The sequence below is a fragment of the Panthera tigris genome, chromosome B3 (genome assembly GCF_018350195.1).
Source record: "Panthera tigris isolate Pti1 chromosome B3, P.tigris_Pti1_mat1.1, whole genome shotgun sequence".
Classification (NCBI taxonomy): Eukaryota; Metazoa; Chordata; class Mammalia; order Carnivora; family Felidae; genus Panthera; species Panthera tigris.
Window position 1 is genome coordinate 18,171,633 of NC_056665.1, and position 21,695 is coordinate 18,193,327.

The 21,695-nt window shown below is 35.4% G+C and overlaps 1 protein-coding gene across 7 annotated transcripts in view; it reads left to right on the forward strand.

Moving 5' to 3' along the window:
* The window catches only part of MEF2A (myocyte enhancer factor 2A), a 160,721-nt gene that overhangs the window by 70,006 nt on the left and 69,020 nt on the right, over positions 1-21,695 (forward strand). For 6 of the 7 annotated variants that reach the window (XM_042988173.1, XM_042988175.1, XM_042988170.1 and 3 more), the window contains one exon: positions 842-1,032. In XM_042988173.1, the coding sequence (XP_042844107.1) occupies positions 979-1,032 (54 nt within the window). In that variant the 5' untranslated portion in view covers positions 842-978. Of the gene's footprint in view, positions 1-841; positions 1,033-19,799; positions 19,816-21,695 lie in introns of those variants that run through there. The other variant, XM_042988176.1, reaches the window with a different exon arrangement.

Here is a 21,695-nt window from a genome sequence, read left to right on the forward strand (position 1 = left end):
ATAAAAAAATCCTGTTCTTGAAGGATTCATAGTCTCAGAGGAAAATGGACTTGGAATTTGTCATACACATACCCACAAAGTAAGGTGCTATCGTTTACTCTATCAGGGGGAAATGAATCTTGACTGATTAGGAGGATTTTATTAAATGGCTAAAGGAACAGTATTTCATTTAAGTGGATATTATTATGAAATCGTATAGTGCCTTTGTGGGTTGACAGATAGTAATTTTGGTGGTGGCTAGGACAGTTTGCAAGAATAGTGTGTCAAGGTAGATTGGGGCTACCCAGATCATCCTTTGACATGGAGGCCATCAGAAACTTTCAGGGATTTTCTATAATGTTAAAGAGAAGTTCTGGAGCCAGAGTCCCTGAGTTCATATTCCAAGCTCTGCCCTTTACTGTGTGTGTGACTTTAGAAACATTACTGAGCATCTCTGTGCCTCAATATCCTTATTTATACAATGGAGATGATAATTGTAACTAAGATTTCAGTTTGGATTGAATGAGTTAAGACATGGCAGGTACTTAGAAAAGTGCCTGGCACATAGAAAAATCCCAGTAAGCATTGGCTCTTGTTGTTGCTATTATTATATGCATTGAGAAAAACTTGAAGGTTATAATTGTACTCTTTTCAGCCAGAGCTAGAGGCACTAAAAGATTCAAGAGATATTTTAGGGGTAAAGTTAACAAAGCTTCAACTTAATTACCAATTTTATATAACCAGGAATTTCAACTAATAATGCTGCCATGTGCAGCATAGAAGCAGGTTTGAAATTTGTATAACATTTTCATGATTTGCAAACTTATAGAACTTAAATTTTCTAATTTGTGTTTTCTTTTAGATCTTATAGAAAATTTCAGCTGTAGCCCTTGGACTAGAAGCTGAAATAATAGAAGCTGTGTACGATGCATTAGGGTATTGAAGAAAATTAATTTTGAATTAAATATTTGGAATATAAGGAAGGAAAGGTGACTGAAAATGGGGCGGAAGAAAATACAAATCACACGCATAATGGATGAAAGGAACCGACAGGTAAATGAAAATTTTAACTTATTTATTTAATTGATGTGAATATTTTTTAAAAAGGATCATAAGGTAGATTGGTTTGAATTTTTCTTAAACTTAATTTCAAGTCTAAGTATTTTTATTTCCAAACTAAATAAAAAATTTTAATAAACATTTTAGCTTGTCATGTGTCTTAAACTTTTTTTCCTTATTATAGAAATCATAGATGTTAATTATAGAAAACGGGAAAAAGAAGAAAAGCAAGATCACTGTAGTCCCACTGTTACTGTCAATTATGTAGATTTATCATAATATATTTGTTTATGTATTGGTCATTATTATACATTATTACCTCTATTTTCATAATTAGGTAATACCTAAGTTAACTGTAGTTATCAGTGCATGTGTTTTGGTCAGTTAAATTTTCTGGTTAACCAAGAAATAAAATTCTTTTTCTAACTCATCACAAACATTTCTAAAGCTTTTATGTATTTATCTCAGTTTTAATTGATAAAACATACCAAACCTAATTTTCAGCACCAATGTCAATAAACTCTTACAAGTATTCAGGATAATTATAATAATACTGATATATGAAGTGAAGACCAGAAGTTGTAAGAGTTTAGAGCAGGGATTTGCAAACTATGGACCATGGTCTGGTTGGCTGTTTTGATAAATAAATCATTAGAACACTGCCATGTGCATTTGTTTACCTATTGTCTATGGCTGCTTTCACATTACAAGGACATAATTGAGTAGGGGCCCTGGAGACTGCAATTGAGTAGGGGCCCTGGAGATTGTGGCCCATAGGCCTACAATCTTTACTCTCTGGCCTTTAAGAAAAAGTTGCCAAGCCCTTGGTTTAGAAAAAAGAAGGAAAATGGTTTCATAGAATATTGTAAATGAACTAGTATTCAGAGCATATGCAGGAGGGAGAGATGCTGTCTCTGGAAAGGTTGCCTGTCCGGGGAAATGTCTAGAAAAGCTGGTTTCTGGAAGCTTACCAAAAAACAGAACCATATTAAAGATATGTTCTGCAAAGTCTGAGTAGTAATTCACTTGGTAATACAGTTATAATTGTAGACAAAACTCAGCTGAGCTGCTAGTAGAGAAGTTAGTGGAAGTGATTAGAGTTGCCTATAGACCAAATTAAAGAGAACCGTTGTTGCATCTAATGAAGATTCTTCAGGTAAAGGGTAAGGCTCACGCAGTATGATTCTTTATGAAGGTTGATAAAATAGGGAAGACTGATAAAATAACCATTCCATCATTCCAAAGGGATGTTTCTAAGCAAGGTTGCAAGTAAATGTCCCTTCATAAACTTGAAGATTGTGACCTGTAGATGAGGCACATCTCTACACCTTATATTGTGTGTGAAACACACACAATGTTTAATATATAAAATATGTTTATTAGGGAATAACATAAAAGCAGAAACTGGCAAAGCACATAACATTCCTTAGACTCTCTTTATCCCTTAGAGAGTCGTGTTTAAATTCAGCATAGGTACACTGGATCTACCAGTGGAAAAGACCCCATTTAGAGGAATATGATGAATAGGAAAAGGGGAGCGAGGATTATGTAAGTAACAGTGTAAAGAATTTGTTAATTAAGGAAATGATCTTGTTTAAAAGATGGAGGCTGCCACTATAACTCAGCAACTACAGTTTGCCTATTAATATGTTGAATTTACCTGCTAGGTCATCTTCTTGCCAAGCTGCCAAATGGGGCAAGGGTGTCTGAATGTTTTCTTAGATGATTTTGGCCAAGAATGCAGAAAAGAAACAGAATAGGTAGTTGGGCAATTGATTTTTCAGATTTGATTAGGCATAGACATAATTTATCATTTTGAATTTGTGTATTCTGAGTTAAAAGTTTCATTATTCCTGCATTAAAATGGGAAAAACGTTTCTGTGCAGAATTTATGTCAGTTATTCATCCACATTTGAATACCTACTGATTCTGGGAGAGACTGTGTTAAGCACTGGGAACTCATTAAAAATATATAGGCAACACAGAAGATTTAACTATATGGCAAACAGAAGGTAAGCTTAGGTGATGGGAGAGTTTATGGAAGGAAGCACCAGCCTCTGGTTGGGGTAGTTCAGGGAGCAGTACAGAAGGAGGTATAGCATATACAGGTTTTAATGATTGGATTTTTTGAGCTAGTAAGATAAAATCACACTTCAAGTCTTTAGAACAGTGAATGAAAAATCTCGGTGGTGACACTATCATGCACTTAAAGAGCTGCTTCACTTCACTTCCACTTGGAAGCTTTAATTCACTTCACTTCCATTTGGGAGTTTCTGGTGAAACCTTGTGTTTGTCCTTCTTGGTGTAATACACTTCTATTTAACAAGTAAACTTTGTATTAAAGTATAAAGAAAAGAACACAAGTCCTAAGTGTGGCTGAGTGAATTATTGCAAAAAGTACATGGTCATGTAGCCAGCATATCCCAGTGCACCACCACCACAGAAACTCTGTCATGTCTTCCCAAGTCATTACCTCTCTGCCCCACTAACCTAACTTCTGTCACATAGATTTATTATGCCTGTTGAGTTTATGTGAGCAGCATGTGTTCCTTTGTGCAACATCATGTTTGTGAAATTAATGTTACTGTTGCATGTCATGTAGATATATTTGGTACATTTTCATTAACAAATAATATTCCATTGTGTGGATAGACCACAACCTATATTCTTATTTTTTCTATTGTAAATGGACTTTGGGGTTGTTTTCTATTTTGAGACTGTTATAAAGAGTGCCCTTTTGATTAGTCTTATGTGTGTCTTTGGTACACATGAACACTTGGGTATATTCCGAGGTGTACAGGTTAAGTCAGAGTATACCTGTGACCAGCTCTAATAGCAAGAGTTTTCTAAAGTGATTGTGCTGATTTATAATTTACACTAACGGTGTGTGAAAGTTTCAGCTGCTCTAAATCTTCACCAATACTAGTTTTTATCCCTTTCCTTTTAGCTATTATGGTAGGTGAGCAAAAGTAACATTTTAATTTTAAGTTTCTGTGATTTTTGATGAAGTTGATCACTTTTTCATATGTTTTATGAAAAGATGTTTACTGTTTACTTCATTTTTTCCCCCTAGTGGGCTACCTGACTATATTTTTCTTATTAATTAGTATACATTCTGTGTATAATATGATGTGAGCATTTTGTTCATTATGTACATTACAAGTAACTTCTCTCATACCATGGCTTGCCTTTTCACTTTTTCATTTTTCTTTTGATGTCCAGTTTGCCTTCCTTTTTTTCCTTTATGGTTAATGCTGTTTGTGTTATGTTGAAGAAATATTTACTTATCACAAGGGCATGGTGATTTTCTTCCTATGCTTTTTTCTGTTTTTTACCTTTCATGTTTTGGATCTGTTACCCATTTGGAATTTATTTTTGTGTGTGATTTGAGGTTTGGGGGTCGAGATTTGTTTTCCTGATGGATATTCAGCTGACCCAGTACAGTTTATTGCAAAAACCATCTTTTCTTCACTGCTTGCCTTTGTCATGAATCAAGTAATCATACACATGTGGGGCTGTTTCTTTGGAGAAATATCTATTTAAATCCTTTGCCCAATTTTGCTTTTTATGGAGTTATATCATCTTCGTTCTGAAAAGCTGTTTTCATTGGTTATAGATTTCTAGGTGGACAGTTAATAGTCTCTTGATATTTTAAAGCAACTGTCTTTTAACTTCTATCACTTAAATCAATTTCTTTGGAGAGACCAGCTTTCAGTAACCAACCCCCCCCCCCCCGACTTTTTTCAAGATAATGCATTTTCCCCCCTCTGGTTACTTTTAAGATTTTTACTTTTTCGTGGGTAGTAAATTTTTTATTGTGCTGTCTTCAAATATTTTTTGTGCTGGATTCTTTCCTCCTCTGGGATTCCAGTTACATGTCACTTAGTCCTTTTGACTATGTCTCATATATTTCTTATGCTTTTTTTTCTCCTAGAATTCTTACTTTTTCTCTGTCCTTCCCCGAGTGTCTTGTAGTGAATGGCCTGTTTTGTAGTAACCTGTTTTCTGTGCTCTAGTAATCTTTTACTTAGTTTTTTTAAAAATTAGCTATTAAAACACCTAGTAACAATGTCTAGTATTATGTTTTCAATTATAGAATTTCTTTTTGTTTTTCTTTTTACAGATTTCAGGTCTCTGGTGAAATGGCCCATCTTTTCATGTATTTTATCCAGTTTCCACTATTTTTTGGAAAATACTAATCACAGAGTTTTTTTGTCTGCGAATTCTTATATCTGGATTACCTGTAGCGTCATATGTGATCCCCTTTTCTCTTTGTTTTCAAATATATGGTCATTTTTTCTGACATGTCTTAATGGTTTTTTATGAGCTATTAGATACTGTATATGAAAGATATAGATATTCATTATTATGGTACTTTCCTGCAGAAATGATTTAACCTTCCCTCTTACAATTGAAATTAGGTACTGAGTATCTTAGACCAACTAGAGATTGACCTGAGTGGAAGCTAGGCTGCAGTTTTGATGAAGCTTTTGGTTGCCCTTAAAGGAGGCTACTTTTGGGAGTAGTCTTTCAAAGCTTTCAACATTGATACCAGTGTGTTCTTGGGGCCCAGTCCTTGGAGCATTTCTTAAATTTCTTGTTTTCTCAGCATTGGAAGATTACAGAAAACTCCAGTCTACTTTTTTGAGGCTTTCTGCTTTTCTTTTTAACCTCCTACCCCATGCAGCCTCAGAGTGACCACCTCAGCTTCTACTCCTCCCTTCTCACTAGTTTATTGACCCCTGGAGTCTTCAGTTTTGTGTTTTCAAAACCTAGGACAAAAGCTCTGTATCAGAGCTCTGTATCCACTGTGCAAACAAAGGCTGGAAGCTTAGTTGCCCTGTACCCAGCATGTGTAAAGGCCGGTAGGGGAAAAGCTGCCGCAGAACACTGTTTTACATCAGGCAGGCTCTCACCCCTCTAGAATCTTGGCATCGTAAATCCTTCTTCCTTCAGCAGCTTTCCAGGGTCTTTAAACAGATCTCTTTCGTGTTTTATTTTGTTTATCTGGTGGATCTCAGTGGGTTTTGGTCTTCTACCAGTTTCTCCATCTTACCTAAAAGCGGATTTGTCCATTTCTTTCTGTATTTTATTAGTTTAATATGTACTGTTTTATATATTTTGAGACATTTCATTAGGCTCATACATATTTAGAATTGTTCTACCTTCTTGGCCAATTTTTCAGTATATTCTCAATATATTCTCTATGGTCAATGTTTCAATATATTCTCTATTCTCAGTGAGGCATGCTCATCTTAAATCTACGTTGTTTTACGTTAATATAGCTACACCTTTCTTTTAGCTAATATTTTCTTGATATGGTCTAGTTCTCTGCATTTGCTTTCAGCCTTACTGTGTCCTTATGCTTTATCTATATATTTTATAAGTAGCATATGGCTGGATTCTTTTAAATCTAGTCTGATCATATTTCTTGATTTGCCAGTGTACTTGGATTTTATTCTTTGGTATTGTTTGTATATGTAGACTATTTTATACCATCTTAACTGACTTTAATTTGTCAGAGGGCCTCAGGCATCAAAAATGTCACCATCATATCACTCCTTGTATCCTTCAAGAACTCCTCAGATTACAGCTTTACACTGAGTCCCCCAAGGAACAGAACATTGGAAGATCTACTTTCTCTAGATGGAAATCTACGAACCCTGCAGGTTTTGATTAAGAATGGTTGGGAAATCAGTGCCAAAGGTTAGTCCATTCCTGCCCGTGTTTTTTTGACTCTCCTCTTAAACAGTGCTTCTGTGATGCTCTGATGTTACTCTAGAGGACATTTGTTTGCACCAGCACTGCTGCCAATCCCTGTTATGAAGTGGCAGGCATTGAGTGTCCCAGGAACAAAGAGGAGAGGCACAAGGCTGAACCACAGCTGTTCTTTTTAAAATTTGTCTTCTTATAACCCTACCGGGGGTTTCTTATTCAGGGTACTGGCCTCCACACATGACATTCCTGCACCGCACCCCCCGCCCCCAGCCACCAAGTACATATTCCAGCATAATATGGGGTTTCTGACACTTTTCTTCACTATTCCTTACGATTCATAATACTTTTAGTTCCACTGGGTTAATTCCGAGGGAGGTAGATCCTGTATCAACGTGTTCTCAGAAATCTGAATTGGCAATTTTTTATATTGTTGAAATTAGTAGTTGTATTCTGTTCTGTAATCCTAATTTCCACAGTTATTTAATTGTAGTTCTAAATAGAAAGGATTCATTGATTATCACTGGTCCTTTACTGTGGCTTTTGCATTCTTTTGTTGTTTTAATCTGTTTCCTGGTTTATGGATTCATTTAGAGAATTTTTTAGCACCACTCAGTGCCATGTGGCATTTTAGAAGCTGAGTATGCAGCATTGAACAAAACTGAAAAAAATCCAGTGTCTTTCAATTTATATTTACTTAGATGACTGGACTTTTTCAGCAAGTAGTTCTATTTTGTTTTTTCTTCCAAGAAGAGCTTATGGGTGCTATACTTCCTGAGTACTTTTATGTTGAGAGTGTTTGTTGCTTTATACTTGAAATATGACTTGGGTAGGTATAATGAATTCTAGGACCTCATTGCTTTTCCCTAGAACATTGCAGAGATGATTTCAAGGTATTCAGCTTTGAGCTTTGCCAGTATCAGACTGAGTATGTATTTCTCTTCTCCTAACAAGTGACTTGACATTTAGTAACTTAACCAAAATATGCCATGAGTTTTGATTATTTATCGTTTGTGTGTGCATGGAAATTATGTGCCTTTTCAATATTTTGGTTGTTTTGTTTTCTTTCATTTGGTATGGCTATACTTTTTTCTGTTTTGTTTTTTTGGAGAGAGCTCAGGAGCTAGAAGAGGCAGGGGGAGAGGGTGGTGTGGAGAGGGAGGGAGAGTATATATCTTAAGCAGGCACCACGTTCAGTGAGGAGCCTCATGTGGGGCTTAATCCTATGACCCTGGGATCATGACCTCAGCCAGAACCAAGAGTCAGATGCTTAATAGACTAATCCATCCAGTAGTGAATCACTACAGTGTAGTGATTCACCAGTTCCGTATATTACTCAGTACTCATCAAGAAAAGTGTACTCTTATCTTTTTTTTTATTTTTTTTATTTTTTTTAATGTTTATTTTTGAGGAGAGAGAGACAGAGTGTGAGCATAGGAGGGGTAGAGAGAGAAGGAGACACAGGATCTGAAGCAGGCTGCAGGCTCTGAGCTGTCGGCACAGAGCCTGATGTGGGGCTCGACCTACAAACCGTGAGATCATGACCTGAGCCAAAGTTGGACGCTTAACCGACTGAGCCACCCAGGTGCTCCAAAGGGTACTCTTATCTTAATCCCTTTCACCTGTTTCACTCATTCTGTGCCCCCCCCAGCCCCCCACCTCCCCGCTGGTGACCATCTGTTCTCTATAGTTAAGAGCCTGCTTTTTGGTTTGTTCTCTTTTTTTCCTTTTTTTTTTTTTTTTTTTTTGTTTTGTTGTTGTTGTTGTTGTTGTTGTTGTTGTTAAATTTTTTCTTTGTTAAATTCTACATGTGAATGAAATCATATGGTATTTGTCTTTCCCTGACTGGCTTATTTCGTTTAGAAATATACTTTCTAGATCCATCCACGTTGTTGCAAATGGCCAGATTTCATTCTTTTTTCATGGCAGAATAATATTCCATTGTATACATATACCAAACCTTCTTTATCCATTCATCAATCACTTGGGCTGCTTCCATAGTTTGTAAATATTGCTGCAGTAAACATAGGAGTGCATATATCCCTTCCCCTTTGAATTAGTGTTTTTGTATTCTTTGGGTAAATACACCAATAGTGTGATTACTGGATTTTAGGGTAGTTCTGTTTTTAGTTTTCTGAGGACCCTCCATACTGTCTTCCACAGTGACTACACCAGTTTGTATTCCCACCAAGAGTGCATGAGGGTTCTTTATTTCCCCCCATGTTCTTGCCAATGCTTATTGTTTCTTGCATTTTTTATTTTAGCCATTTTGATATCTGTGAGGTGATTATCTTATGGTGATTTTGATTTGCATTTCCCTGATGATGAGTGATGTTGAGCATCTTTTCACGTGTCTGTTGGCCATCTGAATGTGTTCTTTGGAGAAATGTTTGTTCATGTCTTTCGCCTATTTTTTAATTGGAGTATTTGTTTTTTGGGTGTTGAGTTGCAAAAGTTCTTTGTATATTTTGGATATTAACCCTTTATCGGATATGTCATTTGCAAATATCTCCTCCCATTTGGTAGGTTGTCTTTTTGTTTTGTCAGTTGCTTCCTTTGCTATGCAGAAAGTTTTTATTTCTTCTAATAGTCCCAATATTTATTTCTCCCAATATGTCCCAATAGTTTATTTTTGCTTTTATTTCTCTTGCCTCAGGAGACATATTTAGAAGGATGTTGCTATGACCAATGTCAGAGAAAGGCACATGCAAAAGAATGAAACTGGACCACTTTCTTAGACCATACACACACAAAAAAACTCAAAATGGATTAAGGACCTAAATGTGAGATGTGAAACCATAAAAATCCTAGAAGAGAGCACAGGCAGTAATTTCTCTAACATGGTTTTATTTTTAAACAAATATTTTTTCTTTTCCAATTGTTCTGTGCTTTTTTAGTGTTTATTATCTGTTGACCATATCCAACATCTTTTTTCATTTTAATGTTTTATTTCTGTTTCAATTTTTTAAATTTCCTTACTGTGGTTTTTATCTGTCATGATTTTTTTTTCCCCCTGATTCTTTTCTGAGTGATACTGGCTTACTTTTTAGGTCATTATGCTATGCAATGATATTAGGTACAAACTAGCAAAGGAGACTTCTCTCTCTCTTTTTTTTTTTTTTTTTTTTTTTTTTGGTTTTACATCCCCTAATATTCTGTACTTAAAACAGGGTCTTTATTGGTTTTCTTCCCCCACTTCTTTCAAGATCTTGCCTCACTTTTGAATCTTACAGCACTAATCAAAGGATCTTTGGCTAGACCTTCACAGGGCTGTGACATTGTTACTTTTGTGAAGAATTTCATTTGTATTTAAATTTCTCCAGTTTGGCAGATAAAAATTTATGCTTTGGAGGCCTTACTTTTTCCTTAAAGAAAACCCATAGTTGGTTGGTCGGTCATTCATTCATTCATTTATGTTTTTAGTGACTTAAAAGAGGAGTAAACATGGTTTCATTCTTCCATTTCGAATTGAAAATAAATATTTCTCTTGAACTTAAAATAACAAATTTGTCTTTTTAATGAAATTTCGATCTTCAGCTTAAAAATAGTACTTGTCTTGGAATAATAAATTGAATATTAAATTGTAATTAGGTAGTCTGTATTCTCTAAGTAGCTGAATTTTAGGTTATGTTACCTGCTTCATGTGAAATTTATGAGCTGAAATGTAGCTGTATTGCCACATTACTAATTAACAGTATACTTATTAGGAGACTGATACTCACTTTTAGATGTGTTGTAAAGCTGAATTGAGAAGGAAAATCCCTGCATGACAACCAAAAACTTGTAACTGCAAACTCTAAAGTAGGGGCAAAATATATTTTCTTGCTTTGTATCTTGTTATTTTGGTATAATCTAATCTCCTAGGCAGAATGGTTTTACCTTAAAAAGTAATCAGTATCCTTTCCTTCTTTTTCCTGTTTTCTCCCACTGAATTCCATTTGCTTTTTGTTAGCTCCCAAAATCTATTTGTAAAAACAAATATTTCAATAGATGTTGAGGTTTTTTTTATCCAACTTGTAATTTGTGTTTCATGCTGAGAATTTGAAAATATCAAATGTAGGCCAGTATTCAAAAATAGTTCATAAAAATTATTTTGGATATGTGGTACAACTTTCATATAAATAAGTACCACACAGGCTGGATTGTTTTGGCCAATTAAATTTTCTAGTCAAATGAAAGTTTTAATAAAAAAAACTTTCAGGGCGCCTGGGTGGCTCAGTCTGTTGAACTCAGGTTAGACTTGGCTCAGGTCATGATCTCATGGTTCATGGGTTTGGGCCCTGTGTTGGGTTCTGTGCTGACATCTCAGAGCCTGGGGCCTGCCTCATAGTCTGTGTCTCCCTTTCTCTCTGCCCCTCCCTCACTCATGCTCTCTCAAAAATGAATAAACGTTAAAAAAAATTCAAATTAAAAGAAACTTTTTCTCAACCCTGATTTCAGTCAGCTCACTAGCAAACAGGATATTTCTGTGGTTATGTCGTATGTGGTGCTTTGTGCTTTTGTATACTGAAAAACACAAAGGAAATACAAGGTTTTAAGAATTTTAAGGAGATTAGATCTCTATAAAACTAGGAGAGTAAAGTAGTTAAATACTAAGATGTGTAGATAGAAAATTCATTTGATGTTCCCAAAAGGAAGAAAACAGACACCTTGCCTAAATTTAATGAAAACTTTTATACTACATTTAAATTTTTTCATGCTACATAGGAAATGAAATTTATTGAAAAATAAGGAACATCTTTGAATTGTACAGTGAAATGCATTTTCATTGTTGCTTCTCTTTTACATGTATACATTATAGCTGTAATGTAATAGTGTAGTCAATTAATTTTATGCCTGTGAAAAAAGTTTGTGGTGGAAACAATTACTTTCCATTGTGTTAGAGATCCTCAGCTTCTTCACTAGCTGTTGTAATGATTGATTCTAAGTCTAGATCAATGATTAGACAAAGTTCATAGGACAAAAAGCATATCATAGGTATTGATGAAGAGAGAAAATTGTTTCACAATTCTAAAGACTATTTAAAGGTACCCTTATGGACTTTTATTTTTTTTTACCCATTTTTAAAATAAACTTTTTTTAGAGCAATTTTAGATTTACAGAAAAATTGAACAGAAAGTAGAGAGTTTGCATATACTTTGTGTTCCCGCAAGTATACAGCCTCGTCCCCTCCCCGCCCTCAGCATCCCACACCAGTGTATGGTACATTTGTTAAATCGTTAAACCTTCACTGACACACCATCATTGCCCAAGATCCATGGGTTTAACTTCAAGATTCACTCTTGGTGTTGTACACTCTTGTATGGTCTGTGGGGTTTTGATGAATGTATAATGGCATGCATCCACCATTATAATATCATACAGAATAGTTTCACTGTTCTAAAAATCTTCTACAGAACTCAACATGTTCATCCCTTCCTCCTGCTAACCCCTGAAAACTACTCATCTCTTTATTGACCATAGTTTTGCCTTTTCCAGAATTTCATATAGTTGAAATCATGTGGTATGTAGTCTTTTCAAATTGTCTTCTTCCATTAGTAATGATACATTTAAGGTTCCTGTGTGTCATTTCTTGGCTTGATTCTAAGGACTGAATAATATTCCATTGTCTAGATGTACCACAGTTTGTTAATCCATTCATCTAATGAAGGACATTTTGGTTGCTTCCACCTTTTTACAATTACGAATTAAAAGTTGCTATAAACATCCATTTGTAGGTTTTCATATGGGCAGAAGTTTTTCAACTTATTTGGGTAAATACCAGAGTGAGATTTTTGGGTTGTATGGTAAGAGTATGTTTAGTTGTGTAAGAAACTGGCAGTCTGTTCTCCAAAGTGGCTGTACCATTTTGTTTTCCCACCATCAGTGACTGAGTGTTCCTATTTTTCCACATCTTTGCCAGAGTTTAGTGTTGTTGGTGTTTTTGTTTTTGTTTTAATTTTTTTTTTAACATTTATTCATTTTTGAGACAGAGAGAGACAGAGCATGAACGGGGGAAGGTCAGAGAGAGAGGGAGACACAGAATCCGAAACAGGCTCCAGGCTCTGAGCTGTCAGCACAGAGCCCGACGCGGGGCTTGAACTCACAGACCGCGAGATCATGACCTGAGCCGAAGTCGGACGTCCAACCGACTGAGCCACCCAGGCGCCCCATTGTTGGTGTTCTTGATTATCAGCATTTTAGTAAGGCATGTTGTAGTATCTCATTGTTAAATTTGCAGTTCCTTAATGCCATGTGATATTGAGCATCTTTTCATATGCTTTTATACCATCTGTATGATCCTTTTCATTTAGGTATCTATTCATGTCTTTTGCTCATTTTTAAATTGGGTTATTTAAAAAAAATTTTTTTTTTAACGTTTATTCAGTTTTGAGAGACAGAGACAGAGCACAAGTGGGGGAGGGGCAGAGAAAGAGGAAGGCACAGAATATGAAGCAGGCTCAGGCTCTGAGCTGTCAGCACAGAACCCGACGGGGGCTTGAACTCCAGAACAGCAAGATCATGACGTGAGCTAAAGTTGGCTGCTTAACCAACTGAGCCATCCAGGCACCCCTAAATTGGGTTGTTTTTAAATGTTGAACCAGCCATGGGGCGCCTGGGTGGCGCACTGCTTTCACTGCATCCCAAAACTTAAGTTGTATTTTCATTTTCATTTACTTCAAAATAGCTTTTAATTTCTCTTGAGATTTCTTCTTTGACCTATGTGTTATTTAAAATTACGCTGCTTAATCTGTAAGTATTTGGGGATTTTCCAGCCAGCTTTTGGTTACTGATTTGTTATTTCATTGTCATCTGAGAATATATAACGTGTGATTTCTATTCTTGTAACTTTGTTAAGGTGTTTTATGGCCCACAATGCGGTCTATCTTCGTGAATATTCCATGTGAGTTTGAGAGTAATTATATTGTTATTGGATGAAGTTGATGTCCATTATATTCAATTGATTGATGATGCTGTTGAGTTCAGTTATGTCCTTACTGATTTTCTGTCTGTTGGAACTGATATCCAACATTTCTGATAGTGATGTGTTGAAGTTTCCTCCTATGATACTAAATTTATATTTCCTTGAAGTTTTATCATTTTGCCTCATATATCCTGATGCTTTGTTGTTAGGATTGTATGCTTTAAGGATTGTTTTGTTTTCTGGAGAATTGACTCCTTTATCATTGGTTAGCCTTTATTTATTTTTGATAATTTCCCTTGTTCTGAGATCTGCTCTGATGGAAATTAGTGTAGCTGTTAGTTTTGATTGGTACTAGCAAAGTATATCTTCCTTTATTTTTAATCTATATATGTCTTTTATTGAAAGTGGGTTTTTTTGTAGACAGCATGTAATTACTGTTTTTGATACATTGACAATCTGTTTTTTAGCTGGTGTATTTAGACCATTGACTTTTAAAGTGATTGTTGATGTAGTTGGATTAATAACTACCACATATGTGTTCTACTAGTTGACTTTGCTCTTTGTTCCTATTTTGTTTACACTCTTTGCTTTTTGTGTTTTGGGGTTTTTTTTCATTTGTTTGTTTGTTTGTTTTTTGTTTTTTGTTTTTTTTTTTTTTTTGAGAGAGAGAGAGCATGAGCGAATAGGGGAGGGCAGAGGGAGAGGGAGAAAGAGAACCTTAAGTAGGCTCCATGCCCAGTACAGAGAGGCCTGACTCAAGGCTCAGTCTCACATGAGGTTATGACCTAAGCTGAAACCAAGAGGTGGACACTTAACCAACTGAGCCACCCAGGCGCCCCTTTGTGGTTTTAATTAAGTATTTTATAAGCTTCCATTTTGCTTTCTTTGAACTTAGCAAATCAGTTATACTTTTCTTTCTTTCTTTCTTTCTTTCTTTTTTTTTTTTTTTTGGTAGTTGCCCTAGAGTTTGCAATATAAATTTGCAACTAATCCAAATCTACTTCAGGTTAACACTTCACAGGTATAGCTTCACATGTGGGTCGTACAATGACCTTATAATAACAAGTATTCCTAATTCCTCCTTTCCATTCCTTATGTCATTGCTGTAATTCATTCCACAATAATCATCTAATACGTTGTTGCTATTATTTTGAGCAAACTTATGTTAGGTCAATTAAGAATAACAAAAGTAAAAGTTTTTAATTTATCTTCCCTTATTCCTTCTTTGATATTCTTTATGTAGATTGACATTTCTGATTATAGGGTACTCCTTCTCTTTGAAGAATTTCTTTTAACATTTCATGTAAGGCAGAGCTACAGACAGTGAGTTCCCTCAAATTTTTTTTTTTTTTTTGGTCTGAGAAAGTCTTTATTTCTTTTAAAGTATAATTTCTCAAGATACAGAATTTGGGGTTGGTGGGTTTTTTTTCCCCTTACCACAGTATATATCACTTCATTGTCTTATCCCTTACATTGTTTCCGAGGAGAAATTGGATGTAATTCTTATATTTGTGCTTCTGTAGGTAAGGTGTTTTTTTCCTCTGGCTTCTTTCAAGACTATTTATTTTTGATTTTCTGTAGTTTATATATAATATACCTACATGTAGTTTTGGGGGGTTTATGTAAGTTGTTTTGGGGCTGTGTGGCATTTCTTCCTGGATCTGTGGTTTGCTGTGTGACATTAATTTGGGGGAAATTCTTGGATGTTATTGCTTCAGATATTGCTTTCTTTCTCTTTCTACCCCTTCTGGTATTCACGTTACATATATATATTTTAGTTGTGCCACAGTTCTTAGATATCCTGTTGTTTTTGTTTTTGTTTTTTTTTTTTTTTGCCTTTGGTTTGTTTGATTTTCACTTTTGGAAGTTTCTGTAGACTTATCTGCAAACTTAGAGATACTTTCTTTAATCAATTTCCAGCCTGCTAATGAACACATTGAAGATATTCTTCATTTCTGTTAGTGTTTTTTGTCATCATCATGTAAAAAAAAATGTTTTTCAGAATTTCCATCTTTCTAGTTATATTACCCACACATTCTTGCATAATGTCTACTTTTTCCATTAGAGTACTTTCCTTGGACTATTGATCATAGTTATTTTGTATTGCTGGTCTGATAGTCCGAATATTCCTGCTATATCTGAATGCTTCTGATGTTTGCCCTGTCTCTTCAGACTATTTTTTTGCCATTTACTATGCCTTGTAATCTTTTGTTGAAGCTAGACATTATGTACTGGGTAAAAGGAATTATAGTAAAAAGGCCTTTAGTAATGTAGTGAGATATGGGGAGAGGGGAAGTGTTCTGTAGTCTCACGATTAGGTCAGTCTTCTAGTGAACCTGTGCCTGTGGACTCTGAACTTTATAAGTGTTTCTCAGTCCCTGCACCCCATCTTTAGGTGGGACAGAATGGATTGACTATTTCCCTTTGTTCACATTAAAGGCTAGAGAGAATTGGAGTTGGATATTTCTTTTTCCCCAGGTCAGTTGGACTCTGATAATACCCTTGTAAGTTAGGCTCTGATAAAATATTTTGTCTTGAAGGGAGGCCTCTGAAGAATAGAATGTTCTGGCATATTTCAAAATGGCTACTTTTTCCACTCTCCCTGCTGGAAGCACAAGGGGATTTTTCTCTGATCTTTACTGTGAGAACCTAATAAGTGTAAAATCCACAAAAGTGTATGCATGCCCCCCTAAGCCTAGACCCCACCTGGAGTTTTTTTGTTTTTTAAAAAATTTTTTTAATGTTTATTTATTTTTGAGAAAGAGAAACAGTGCAAGCAAGGGAGGGGCAGAGAGAGAGGGAGACACAGAATCCGAAGCAGGCTCAAGGCTCAGAGCTGTCAGCACAGAGCCCGATGTGGGGCTCGAACTCATGAACCGTGAGATCATGACCTGAGCCAAAGTTGGATGCTTAACTGACTGAGCCACCCAGGCACCCCATCCCTGCCTGGATTTTTTAACTTTTATATTTGTCTACACTGAGCCTCCAGCAATACATCAATTATAGTTCACGTTTTCCTACCTTGGTACTGGTTTTTGTAAAGGTTTCTTGTGGCTCTGGCAGTTTATGACTTTCAGTATCTGCCTGTCTGTCTCCAATTTGGGGGGCACAAGTTGCTCTGTGACCCCAATTCTCTGAGGGATCTAAGAAGAGTTGTTGATTTTCAGTTTATTCAGTTTGTTCACACAAATAACACAGAGACTAAATAACGTGTTACTAAACAATGAATAGGTCAACAAAGATTTCTAAGAGAAAATAAAAAAAAAAAAATACATGGAGATAAATGAAAATGAAAGCACAATGATCCAAAGTCTTTGGGATGAAGCAAAAGCTGTTCTAAGAGGGGAGTTTGTAGCAATAAAGGAAGAAGCAAGAAAAATCTCAAACAACACACCCTTGCCCCTAGAGGATCTAGGGGGAAAAAAACAAACAAACAAACAAAAAACTCAAAGCCAGTAGAAAGAAGGAAATAATAAGGATTAGAGCAGAAATAAAGACTAAAAATATAATAGAAAAGATTAAAGAAATCAGGAGCTGGTTGTTTGAAAAGATCAACAGAATTGATAACCTTTAGTTAGACTCATCAAGAAGAAAAAGAAGACTCAAATAAATGAGAAATGAAGGAGGAGAAATAAACTGGCACTTCAGCAAACAAAAGATTGTAAGATAATTTATGAAGAGTTATATGCCAACAAATTGGACAACCCAGAAGAAATGGTTAAATTCCTAGAAACATATAATGTACCCAAGCTAATACAGGAAGAAATAGATTGATTACTAGCAATGAAATTAAATCAGTAATCAAAAACTCCCAACAAACAAAAGTCTAGGACCAGATGGCTTCACAGGTGAATTCTACCAAACATGTAAAGAAGAGTTAATACTTATTCTCTTCAGATTATTTCAAAAATAGAAGAGGAAGTAAAACTTCTAAATTCATGCTATGAAGCCAGCATTACCCTGATACCAAAACCAAATAAAGACAATACAAAAAAAAGCAAACAACAGACCAGTATCTCTGATGAACACAGGTGCAAAAATCCTGAACAAAATCTTAGCAAACAAAATTCAACAATACATTAAAAAGAAATCATTTACCATGATCAAGTGGGATATATTCCAGGTTGCAAGAGTGGTTCCAATGGGTCATATTCACAAATCAATTAATGTGATATCTTATATTACCAAGAGAAAGGTAAAAACCATATGATTATCTCAGTAGATGAAGAAAAGGGATTTGACAAAGTGCAACATCCATTCATGATAAAAACTCGCAACAAAGTAGGCCTAGAGGGAACATACCTCAACATAATAAAGACAGTATATGAAAAACCCATACCTAACCTCATACTCAGTGATGATAAACTGAGCGCTTTTCCTCTAAGATCAGGAACAAGACAAGAATGTCCACTCTTCCATTCTCACCACTTCTATTCAACTTAGAACTGGAAGTCTTAGCCACAGCAATCAGACAAGGAAAAGAAATAAAAGTCATCTAAATTGGTAAGGAAGAAGTAAAGCTGTCCCTATTTGTAGATGATATGGTATACTATATGTAGAGAACGTTAAAGGCTCCACTGAAAACTTACTAGATCTGATAAATGAATTCAGTCAGGTCACAGGGTGTAAGATTAATATACAGAAATCTGTTATATTTGTATATACAAATACTGAAGTAGCAGAAAGAGAAATTAAGAAAAACAATCCCACTTAAAACGGCACTAAAAATAATAAAGTACCTAGCAATAAACTTAACCAAAGAGGTGAAAGACCTGTACTCTGAAATCCATAATACATTGATGAAGGAAATTGAAGATGACATAAATATAAAGATATTTTATGTTCATCGATTTGAAGAACAAAAATTGTTAAAAATGTCCATACTACCCAAAGCAGTCTAGAGATTTAATGTAATTCCTTTCTAAATAACATTTTTCATAGAACCAGAACAAATAATCTTAAAATTTGTATGGAACCACAAAAGACTCCAAATAGTCAAAACAATCTTGAAAAAGAACAAAGCTGGAGATATCACAGTCCCAGATTTCAAGATATACTACAAAAGTGTAGTAATAAAAAACAGTGTGGTATTGGCACTAAAACAAACACATAGATCAATGGCACAGAATAGAGAGCCCAGAAGAAAACTCACGCTTAATATGGTCAGTTAATCTACAACAGAAGAGGCAAGAATATACAATGGGGAGAAGACAGTCTCTTCAACAGATGGTGCTGGGAAAACAGAACAGCTACATGCAAAAGAATGAAAGTGGCCCACTTTCTTAAACCATACACAAAATTAAATTCAAAATGGATTAAAGATCTAAATGTGAGACTCAAAACCATAAAACTCCTAAAAGAAAACATAGTGATTTCTTTGAAATCAATTATAGACAGTTTTGTAGATGTTTCCTAGGGCAAGGGAAACAAAAGTAAAAATAAACTATTGAGACTGTGTCAAAATATAAAGCTTTTGCACAGCAAAGGAAACCGTCAACAAAATGAGAAGGTAACCTACTGAATGGGAGAAGATATTTGCAAATGATATATCCAGTGAGGGGTTCATATCCAAAATACATAAAGAACTTATACAAATCAATACTTAAAACAACAATCAATCTGATTTAAAAATGGACAGAGGTCCTGAATAGACATTTTTCCAAGGAAGACTTAGAGATGGCCAACAGACACATGGAAAGATACTCATCAACATCACTGATTATCAGGGTAATACAAATCAAAACCACATGAGAGATCACCTGTCAGAATGGCTAGAATCAAAAAGATCAGAAAAAAGTGATAATGAGTATATGGAAAAAAAGGAACCCTTGTGCACTGTTGGTGGGAATGCAAATTGGTACAGGCACTGTGGAAAACAGTGTAGAGGCTGCTCAGAAAATTAAAAATAGAACTACCCTGTGATCCAAGAATAACACTACTGGGTATGTACCCAAAGAAAGCAAAATCACTAATTTACAAAACTATATGTACCCCTGTGTTTATTACAGCATTAATAGCCAAGATAAGGAAGCAACCCAGGTGTCCACCGACTAATGAATGGATAAAGAAGATACATGGCACAGCACAGAACCTGCTTGGGATTCTCTCTCCACCCCCCCACTCTGCCCCTCCTCCACTCACGCATGCTCTCTCTCCAAGTAAATATTTTTGAAAGAGGATTCTTTAAATTTGATAATGCTTAAAATAAAATTAAATATCTAACATGTTTCATGTACAGAAATTTATAAATCTGTTTCATGATATATTCAAAGTGCTGAATGGGAAAAATCTTCAGCCAAGAATACTCTATCCAAGAAGGCTGTCATTCAGAATAGAAGGAGAGATAGGTTCCCAGACAAACACAAACTAAAGGAGTTTGTAACCACTAAACCAGCACTGCAAGAAATATTAAAGGGGACTCTTTAAGTGCAAAAAAGAGACCAAAAATGACAAGATGAGAAAGGATCAGAGAACTCCAGAAACCACGACAAAACAAGTAATGAAAACAAAGATTCGAAATTTTGGGAGGAATTCTTAGTAATCAAGGTCATGGGGGCTGAATAAATCTTGATTCTTCCAACATAATTTCCAAAAAAATCAATACAGAAAAGCGTAAAAAACAATTCGAATTATACAAAACCTATATATAGCCTTGGCACAGCTAGAAAGCAAAGAATGTCCAAATTCATTTTAACTTGAAGTTGGAAAATATTACCAAGTAACAATATGCTGTTTTTTTCAAGTTCTGCAAGTCTTTGATGGAAGCAAGCATACTTCAGAAAAAACTATGTGGAAAAGAAAAGAGACTTTATGACTGTCTAAAGTTGATTTGAAATCATTACCAAAAAAGGAAAGTCTACCCTAAGTACAAAAATTCTGAAAAATACTACTTGTAGATAAAACAGACCGGAGGTAAAGGGTTTAAAATTTATTCCATTCAAGGAAGTGGTCTTGGAAAGGTAACTGTTTGAGAGAGAAGAAGGTATAAACAAGGCAGAGGTAATCTTTGAAAAATGCTTGTTAGTTGGAAAAGAAGGGAAGTAGGAATCCGTCAAATAAAAGAAGATACAGAAAGTATATATTGAATAATAGAAAACTCCTCTCCCTACTGCTGTTACCCCTCAAAAGCCTTCCATTAAAGAGACCATACTGTACTCCATTAAAAGAAGAGGTGCTCTTGAGTGAAGGCTAATTAATCCATCCTCCCACTGCTAGTCCTTTCCATTGCAATTCCTTGATGCCAGCCGTTCTACCTATACAAACTGTTACAAAGAAGATGACAAAATGACAATTTACAGCTGTTCAGGTGATGAATTTGTTGCCCCCAAACAATGGAAAAGTGGAAGAAACTTGTTATATGATAACTCCCAAGCTGAAACAGATTTCTGTAAGTAAGTATTTAGGAATGTGACATAAAAAAAATCATCATTCCTGGGGCTCCTGGGTGGCTCAGTTGGTTAAGCATCGGACTTCGGCTCAGGTCATGATCTTGTGGTCTGGTCTGTGAGTTTGACCCCTGTGTGCTGACAGCTCAGAGCCTGGAGTCTGCTTCGGATTCTGTGTTTCCCTCTCTCTCTGCCCCTCCCCAACTCGCACACTGTCTCTCAAAAATGAATAAATGTTAAAAAAATTTTTTTAATCACTCAAAATTTTCAAATAGGAAGAATAGAAATGGATTTTTTTAAGGCATAGATGAAACAAAGTGATTGAACTCCAGAAAGAAAAGGAAAGATAATATATCAGAGCAAAGACTAAATTACACAGTGACCATAGAAGAATAGATTGTAATGAAACCTTAGTAAGATCACTGAAGGAAAGCAGGAAAACGACTAAGTGAATGGAAATAAGTATGTTCAAGGGGTTATAGAGAAGGTGATTGTAAAGGGGGATTGGTAAGAGAGGTCCAACTTAATATAATTGCAGTTCCTGAGGAAGAAAAAGAATACCATAGGAACCAGCATAGTGGATCTCTTGCTGGTAAAATCAAAGACCATTTAAACATCAAAAGAAATAAAGATACTAATTGATTATAACTCAT